Source organism: Hippoglossus stenolepis, chromosome 11 (genome assembly GCF_022539355.2).
Source record: "Hippoglossus stenolepis isolate QCI-W04-F060 chromosome 11, HSTE1.2, whole genome shotgun sequence".
NCBI lineage: Eukaryota > Metazoa > Chordata > Actinopteri > Pleuronectiformes > Pleuronectidae > Hippoglossus > Hippoglossus stenolepis.
This window is the reverse complement of record NC_061493.1, coordinates 25334880-25344405: the sequence shown is the minus strand read 5'-3', so window position 1 is coordinate 25344405 and position 9526 is coordinate 25334880. Positions and strand designations below refer to the sequence as shown.

Below are 9526 nucleotides of genomic sequence, written 5' to 3'. Positions count from 1 at the left end.
GAGGAAAAGAACAAACCATGAGCTCAGGGACAAAGTAATTCAAAGCTATCGACTCTGTAAGGAACAAAAGTAACTAAAAAGTAACTAAAAAGTAACCAAAAGTACGAAAGTAACTAAAAAGTAACTAAAAGTACAAAAGTAACTAAAAAGTAACTAAAAGTACAAAAGTAACTAAAAGTACAAAAGTAACTAAAAAGTAACTAAATGTACAAAAGTAACTAAAAAGTAACTGAAAGTACAAAAGTAACTAAAAAGTAACTAAAAGTACGAAAGTAACTAAAAAGTAACTAAAAGTACAAAAGTAACTTAAAGTACAAAAGTAACTAAAAAGTAACTAAAAGTAACTAAAAAGTAACTAAAAGTACGAAAGTAACTAAAAAGTAACTAAAAGTACGAAAGTAACTAAAAAGTAACTAAAAGTACAAAAGTAACTAAAAAGTAACGAAAAGTACGAAAGTAACGAAAAGTAACAAACGAAAAGTAACGAAAAGTAACAAAGTTACAAAAAGTAACAAAGTAACTAAAAGTAACGAAAAGTTACAAAGTATCGAAAAGTAACGAAAAGTAACTAAAGTAACGAAAAGTAACTAAAGTAACTAAAAGTTGCAAAGTAACGAAAAGTAACGAAAAGTAACAAAAAGTAACAAAAAGTAACGAAAAGTAACTAAAGTAACTAAAAGTAACGAAAAGTTACGTAAAGTAACGTAAAGTAACGTAACGTAGGTGGCGCTATGACCCTGAACTAATATTAATATATGGATGTGTTCAGGTCAGGATTGTAATCATAGGTCAGTAGTTCGGAGCTGGTTGGATAATGCAGAGTGGATTTACAAAGTACTTCCTGTTTCATGGCGAATCAGTAGGTGGCGCTATGACACTGAGGAAATATTGACACATAGAGCTGTTCAGGCTTGGTCTCTGATCATGAGACATCAGTTTGGCGGTGATAGGACAATGCACACTGGACTTATGACAACATCGTCTCCTTTGGCGAAGGATGAACCTTTACACGGTTTGAGGAAATGTCACAATTCTGACCATGGTCCAATGACTTGACTGAGCTCTTTTGAGCTGTATATTGTAAAGCAGCCAGGAGCAGTTCATCAAAGTAAAAACATGTAACTTCCTGTAGCCAGCAGGTGGCGCTGTGATTTTTAGAATAAAACCATGTAAATAACCATGCATGGTGATTATGACAGATGAGTGACGGCATCAGTTGCCGCAGGTCAGTTTACAGCATCACAGGAAACATTGCACATGGGAGATTTTTTGTGAACAAGCTCAGCTAAAATATCCTTTGGGATAATGGGGGTCACATTTCTCTGACTCTGTTATTTTGGGCATCAAGGACTCAAAGGTTTTGGAATCCCTGCTTTAGTACAATAAACTTCAGGCCGAGTGAAGAAATGTCCCAGGGCCCCAGATCCTTCTGAGACTTCATGACTTCATGTTGCAATGTATTTAATCATAAATTCATTTTATTTTATCCATTTATTTATCTTTTTACAGTTTATTTAAAACCAAACACGTGTGACATCACACCAAAGCACAATATAAATTACAGGGTCTGACCCTTCTAATAAGAAAACATGTGATTTTTCCTCATATCTTATTAGTTTGATCAATGAAAGTGTATTAGCATCATTCCTAATTAAGTTTTTTTATTTTCAAGTGTTTGTAACTCTGCCTGAATGTGTGCGCTGCAGGTGGCTGAGACACAAACCCCCTCACAGCGGATGTCACTCTCCTGTTCTCGGGGCCCTGATTGACAACCTGGAGATCTCCATGATCCCGGCCCTGGTGCTGCTGCCTCTGCTGCTCCGGGCCGCAGCGCTGCACTACCTGCTGGGCATCATCATCCTGACAGCTCTGCCCAGCCTGGTCCTCTGGTACTACTACGCCACGCACCGCAAGAGGAGACGCACCCTCTTCTTCCTTACTCTGGCGCTGTTCTTTCTGGCCTACATGTATTACCTCTTCATCACAGAGATTCTACCGCGTGGGGACGTCAGCCATCTGCAGCTGTGCACTGTGACTGCTGGGATGATCCTCACCATCGGATCTCTCATTCACACCAAGAGAGGCCCAGGGTTTCACACCACCTCCTATCACAGCCAGAGTGAGGAGGTTAACAAGGACTCTACACATCTTAATGGATCCATCCAATCAGCGGCCTCCTCCTCCTCTCCTCCTGCCCTGACAGAAAAGTGGAGCAGATGCTCTGTGTGCAAAACAATGCGACCCCCGCGGGCCGGACACTGTCGAACCTGTGGATCCTGCGTCAAGCGTCTGGACCACCACTGTGTCTGGTGGGTTGGATTTGATATTATAACATCTTTATACTTCTTTGTATTGTACATTCACACCACATCATGAAAGTGAATATTGAATTATGACAGATTAGATAACTGCCCTGTAATTACACAACAACGTTCATGTCTTAAGCAAAGACTCCTACTGTACCCACTGGTTTCCTCAGGGCCGTGCACAGACATTTTTTGGAGCGGGGCTCAAGTGAAAAACTCTTTGCATCCAAAGATTGATTTTTAAATGGAAACTGCTCCCAGCAAAAATGTCTTGAAATGTAAACTTGAACTAGAAAACTGGTAAACTGGGATCTGTCTCAGGCCAACCAAGAAGACAGGGTGTCTATTTGTTTGTGAGCTTTATCAGACACTTTCCTGAACTACACACTGCCAAGAACATTAAAGATGATGAAGTCAGTTTTATAAATCTCTTTATACCTCATGCACAGTTTCTGAATTGTTTCATTGTCTGCAATAGACTTACAACCTCAAAGACAAAAGAATTAAATGTATATAGGATGTCACTCTTCCTGTTTATTATTCACATGAAACTCAAGAACCAACCCCAATATACTGTGAGTATACTGAATCTATTACCACCAAACTAGAATAACCCACATGATAGTCTGACCAGGAAATATTCAATAGACTTTTAAATGTAAACTTTATATGGGTTGTTTGACTTACGCACTAAAGGCTAAAGGTATTGATGAGCAGAATACCCAAGCAGCTTATGGAAACCAACAGAAGATGTACGCAACCATCTATTTTCAGTTAGTACCATATCCTGCACCTTCATTTTCTAGTCAATGCATCACACCAGATAAATAAATACCCTTATATATATATATATACTCTTTTGTATTGAAATAACAAGCATTTTATAATGTATACTGTACTTTTTGGAATATATACATTTTGGACTGGGAATCTATTACCACCAAACTAGAATAACCCACATGTCTGACCATAATAGTCTTTCAAATGTAAACTTCAAATACTACATCTACTGAGTTATTTTAAATACAGCAGGTATATGGAGCCAACATATCCAGGTCAGCTTGGGTCTCACAGATCTTTGTCTTGTCTTGTTGTGTTTGTGTGTTTGTGTTGAGGTGTTGCCGGACCAGCTGTGTCGGACAGGCAAACCCCCACAGTTTCAACTGCTGACTCTTCTCTCGGTGTTCATGCTGACCTCTCTGTATGGGATCAGTTTGGTGCTTTGCAGCATCTGTCCTCGGCAGTATGTCATGACGGCTCTCTTCTACTGCCCCGGTGTCTACAGCCAGTCCAGGTACAGCACTCTATACATCATAAATACATGTTTATGTATCATATCTTCTGTCTCATCCCAACTTTTTTTACTTTTCGTTACTTAATGTTTTAGTTACTTTTCGTTACTTTTTGTTACTTTACGTTACTTTTAGTTACTTTTCGTTACTTTACTTTAATTTTAGTTACTTTTAGTTACTTAACGTTTTCGTTACTTTTAGTTACTTTTGGTTAGTTTACGTTACGTTACTTTTAGTTACTTTTCGTTACTTTTAGTTACTTTACGTTACTTTACTTTACTTTTAGTTACTTTTGTAAATTTAGTTACTTTTGTACTTTTAGTTACGTTACTTTTAGTTACGTTACTTTTAGTTACTTTAAGTTACTTTAAGTTACTTCAATTTAAATAAGTAGTCAAATATGTCCAAATAGAATCTTCTTTTAACTGTTTACCACAATCAAATACTGATGACTCTAATACATCAATGTAAAGTAAAGTACATTTTTGTGTTTATATTAAAAGTAACGAAAAGTAAAAAAAGTTGGGATGAGACAGAAGATATGATACATAAACATGTATTTATGATGTATAGAGTGCTGTACCTGGACTGGCTGTAGACACCGGGGCAGTAGAAGAGAGCCGTCATGCATACTGCCGAGATGCTGCAAAGCACCAAACTGATCCCATACAGAGGCAGCAACACCAAGAGGGTCAGCAGGAAACTGCGGTGGGTTGCCTGTCCTGTCCACAGCTGTTTATCCTGCAACACCTCAACACAAACACACAAACACAACACAGACCCACAAGACAAAGATCTGTGAGACCCAAGCTGACCTGGATATGTTGGCTCCATATACCTGCTGTATATAAAATAACTCAGTAGATGTAGTATTTGAAGTTTACATTTGAAAGACTATTGAATATTTCCTGGTCAGACTATCGTGTGGGTTATTGTAGTTTGGTGGTAATAGATTCCCAGTCCAAAATGTATATATTCCAAAAAGTACAGTATACATTATAAAATGCTTGTTATTTCAATACAAAAGAGGATATATATAAGGGTATTTATTTATCTGGTGTGATGCATTGACTAGAAAATGAAGGTGTAGGATATGGTACTAACTGAAAATAGATGGTTGCGTACATCTTCTGTTGGTTTCCATAAGCTGCTTGGGTATTCTGCTCATCAATACCTTTAGCCTTTAGTGCGTAAGTCAAACAACCCTCTAAATTCCCCAGTGAGGTATTGATTCTTTTATCAGATTAGCTGGAGATGTAACTGGTCTTTTTGGACACTAGGGTTATCAGATTGGCAGAACAGAGCAGTAATCTTGCCCATTTATGAGAAACCACCCGGTCTGGTGAATATTCATGATGAAACAGAGAGAGACAAAAAAAGGGACAGGGACAGTAAAGAGAGACAATCACAATTCCATTGCTTTGGTTTGACGTGGCCCATTCATCACTCCTAGACTTCCTGTCCAAAGTCGTCTGTGAATTTTTTCAGTTTGTCCAGATCTTGATTGTTGACTGTTGGCTTTATGCTGGTCAGAGACCTCTGCATGTCAGACTGAAAAGAGGAAGAAATGATATGGTAATAAAGTAGTGGCTCTAATATGCATTTATATCTCAGACTTTTATTTCCTTACCATGCATACTATAGGTTCCAATAGCTTCTCCCTGGGGACATCCATCCACAACATTTCAATTGCGTTGCGATCACCAGATGAACAAGGAGTCAAGAGGTCGTCCACAATAGCGTTGGGGTCTGTCCTGGATGGGCCTCGTACCTAATTTACATCATAAACATCAAGGAAACTTTAACAACTATAACTCTAATACATCACAGTGAAGCACAGAAGTGTGTGAAATAAAACACATACCCGTTTGAAGTGGGTTGCTGACTGGACCTTTCGAACTGGCTGCATTAGAGCATCTCTGACGATGACACTTATGTCTGCTCCAGAGTATCCTTCTGTCTTCTTGCCCAGAGTGACAAAGTCAGAATCACTGAGGCTGCTGGGAGTCGATCCCAGGTGGAGCTTGGAAATGAAAGAGAGGGCGTGCTCTTCAGGCAGCGGGATGTAGATCCTTTTCTCAAATCTGAGAGAGGCGTATTAGTGCAAAGTCAGCACAGGCGAATGACAACATGTTTAGAAAATACTTTTTACAGACTAATAACAATAACCTTCTTCTGATGGCTGAGTCTAGGGTCCACGGGATGTTTGGTGCCCCGAGTACCAGCACTCCGTCATTGTTATTCCCCACACCTGTAAAATAACAAATCCAGGGTAGGACATACTTGAGAGTGGATTTGGATCACAGCAAAAATGTAATATTTCAATGCATTTACAGTCATTCTCAACACAGCTTTAGATAACACAGCCTCTAAAATAAAGATAAATAAATATATAAATAAACAAATATATCATCTCAGGTTTCTTTTAAACAGGACCATTCAGCATGCAACACGAAGAGAATATCAGAAGTTACAAATAGTTGTTTTTTATCTCAGCAGACTTACCCTGCATCTGAACCAGGAATTCTGTCTTAATACGCCGAGTGGCCTCACTCTCGTTCTCGCTTCTTGATCCACACAGCGAGTCAATCTCATCGATGAAGATGATGGAAGGCTTGTGTTCCCTCGCAAGGGTAAAAAGATTCTTCACCAATCTGTGAAGTAGAATGGAAGCTTTCAGGACATGAAATCGGAGCATACGGTCTAAGATGCAGCATATTCTTAAGCTTGACCCATACTTCTGTGGATTGCTGCTAAAAATGACTCACTTTTCACTCTCTCCGAGCCATTTAGAGACGAGGTCAGACGAGGAGATGGAGAAGAACGTTGAGTTGTTTGCCTCCGTGGCAACAGCTTTAGCCAGATAGGACTTGCCTGTGCCTGGAGGTCCAAAGAGCAAGATCCCTCTCCATGGAGTTCTCTTTCCTGTTATTCAAACAGAGGTTATGGAGTATCTGGCACAACTATTCCATATAATATAGAAAAATGTTTTCATTTGGAGCAATGTTAAGGTGGTTTTCCCATTGAATAAGATTTAATACCAGTGAAAAGGTATGGGAATTTGATTGGAAGAATAACGGCTTCTTTCAGTGCCTCCTTGGCTCCTTCTAAACCAGCGATACAGCGATACAACGAAGTTGAAGATACTCCTTCAACTTCTCGGCTCTGTCCAAGAATTCAGCACACTTCGCCCGGATGCAACTTTATCACCATGTGCTTCATCTGTTGGAAAAAAAGCATTTAAAGTTACACAATAATTATTTCAGGCAGTATTGGACACGCAAATGATTACAGACTTGCAAAAAAATTAGGTGAAAAACGACCCATACAGTATGTATTCACTACCGAACATCTACCATAAATTTCACAAGGCTGGTTAGGACCTAGACCTTGTTCCACAGGGTCAAGCTGGAGTTGTGGGTGTGTCCTGTAATCTAGCTCTCCTAAATGAGGAAGACTCCTTTGATGACATAGTACATGTCATAGAAGATTAAAGGAGCCTGTGAAAACACAGTTTCCTCTATACCAGGGGTGTCAAACTCATTTTAGTTAAGGGGCCACATACTGCCCACTTTGATCTCAAGTGGGCCAGACCAGTAAAATCATAGCATAATAACGCATACATAACGACAATATTTCTCTATGTTTAAATCATTGGTGAAGGTTTTTGGATGATAAACCCTATTTTAAGGTCTTTCTACAATAAACTAGAAACATAAAGACCAAAAACTCAGACATCAGCCCACTGTTTATCTGCCTGGGCTCTCCTCTGCAGATTCCCTCGCTTCGTGACGTCAAACGCGTCACAAAGCGAGCAGCGAGCGCTTCTGCCTCCGGAGCAGACATCGCATTTACGCTGTTTTTGAAGCAATTACTGGATCGATTAAAAAAATTACAAAACGTTTGTACTCATAAACCTCCATATTCTTAAGAGACATTCTGATTCACAAGTGTAAATCGCTACTCTTACTCTTTACTTGTTTTACAGTCTATGGCATGCTCTTACTGATACAGTGCGACCCCCAGTGGACTGATTAGGAATAGCAGCTACTTTTATAGAAATGCAATTTATGTCTTTCTGTAATTTTCACACTTAGCAAAGTCATCCGGCGGGCCGAGCTGGACCCCCTGGCGGGCCGTATGTTTGACACCCCTGCTCTATACCATAAATTTCACAAGGCTGCTTTTGCACATCTGATGCATGTTGTATTACATAGAGTACAATGGTATGTAAGTACTAGTGAGAAAGAGAAATATGTACAATACTAACTAGCTGTTAGTTAGCTAGTTTCTTTTCTGGCTAGCTAACCATAGCTGGATCAACAAAATAAAACTCGAAATATAACAGTATATACTAAATAGACTGATTGATATGCATTTGAAAATATGCTTTTGATTTTCTTTATCCAGAGTGTTAGTTTGGCAGGTCACAATCATTTCAGACTTACAGTTGAATTCGTCATAAAGATGCTGCCTAAAGATGAGGAAGATGAGGAGGCAATTGTTGGTCTTGATTCTGAGTCGGTAATGATGCTTAGGACCTAGACCTTGTTCCACAGGGTCAAGCTGGAGTTGTGGGTGTGTCCTGTAATCTAGCTCTCCTAAATGAGGAAGACTCCTTTGATGACATAGAACATGTATAGCCTGTATAGCGCCCCTACGTGTCAAATGACGCTTCACGCGCGCACCGTCAAATGACGCTTCACGCGCGCACCTGGGACTTGTAGTTCTCACGCCAGGAGACTCTCCCTGATCATAGCGGCACTCGAAAGCACATTGACAACAACTCCCACAATGCAACGTTCCGATACCTTATTATTCGTCGAATCCGTCTCAGTTAGCAGCTCGCCCCTGAGCTTCACTGTCTTGAGTTTAACTTTATACATATATTTATTTGCCCTGATCACAGTAACGAGGAAGATGATGAGTTTCTCCTCATCTACAAATGATGAATGTAAATTTATATACAGGTAAATTCAAAAATAAAAATATATTCACAAATGAAAAATTATTTAAATTCCTTGTGTTCATGAAGGAGATGGAAAAAATATATTTCAACAATTTCTTCTTTAGAAAACAAAAAAGCAGCCAAAACAATTTTTTGTATCTATTATGATAATATCATTTGTTTGTCTTTATATAAATGTTGTTTTGCCTGTTTGTGTATTTTTAAAAATCCAATAACTTTGATTGATACTAAATTTGATTGATCTTGCATTGAAAATATAATAGGGTTCTATAGTCCACATATTTTGTATGTTTGTACATTGGTAAATAAAGTGAAAAAAGCCACACCTGCCCAACCAGTCACCAGGTGTCAACTGGTAAGATAAAGTACAATAAATATCTATTTTATCTAAGTGTGAAACCTTAATCAAATGACCACTCTGCTTTTCTTGACATAACTATAACCTTTATTTACATGATGGAAATGAAAAAGAGAAAATCGTATGCACCTCTTCACAAAGAAAAGACTGAAGAGTTGGCTATAAATTCAGACATTTACAGTAAAATAAGAGTTGTTTCCCATCAAGTTTGCACACCTTATGAGCTAAAGAGTACAGCTGTGAACAATCTCTAAAAGAGCTTATATAAAATGTGCAAGTATTATACATTTCTTAGTTGTAGTGACAAAGCACTCATATAAGCAGTATGACCAATTTAGAAATAAACCTAAATTAAACAAAAAAAAAAAAGCATTCGCAGCTTTTCAGGAAGGCACATGGTGCACACTGCCACATGGCTACACATACTCCATGCTTGGAGATGCGTTCCTGTTTTTAAGTGTATGAGATAATGACGTCTTCACCTGAGCCACCAGTGTCCAGCTTCAACATCTCAGGCATTTTAAATCGAAATTTGCAATGTGACTTAATCATAATTTAAGGCTTAGTTTGTATTATGGATAATTAGCAAAGCCTGTGGACA

General features: G+C 38.7%; 1 protein-coding gene and 1 pseudogene across 1 annotated transcript in view; one reads left to right on the top strand and one right to left on the bottom strand.

The window, feature by feature from the left end:
• The window catches only part of LOC124851140 (palmitoyltransferase ZDHHC23-A-like), a 4159-nt gene extending 1170 nt beyond the window's left edge, over nt 1-2989 (top strand). Inside the window, exons 3-4 of the mRNA XM_047341897.1 lie at nt 1200-1203; nt 1643-2989. Of these exons, the coding sequence (XP_047197853.1) occupies nt 1200-1203; nt 1643-2376 (738 nt within the window). The 3' untranslated portion in view covers nt 2377-2989. The remainder of the gene's footprint in view (nt 1-1199; nt 1204-1642) is intronic.
• A 1569-nt stretch (nt 2990-4558) lies between these two features.
• On the bottom strand, nt 4559-8355 carry LOC118117383 (annotated as a pseudogene).
• Nucleotides 8356-9526: the final 1171 nt, after the last annotated feature.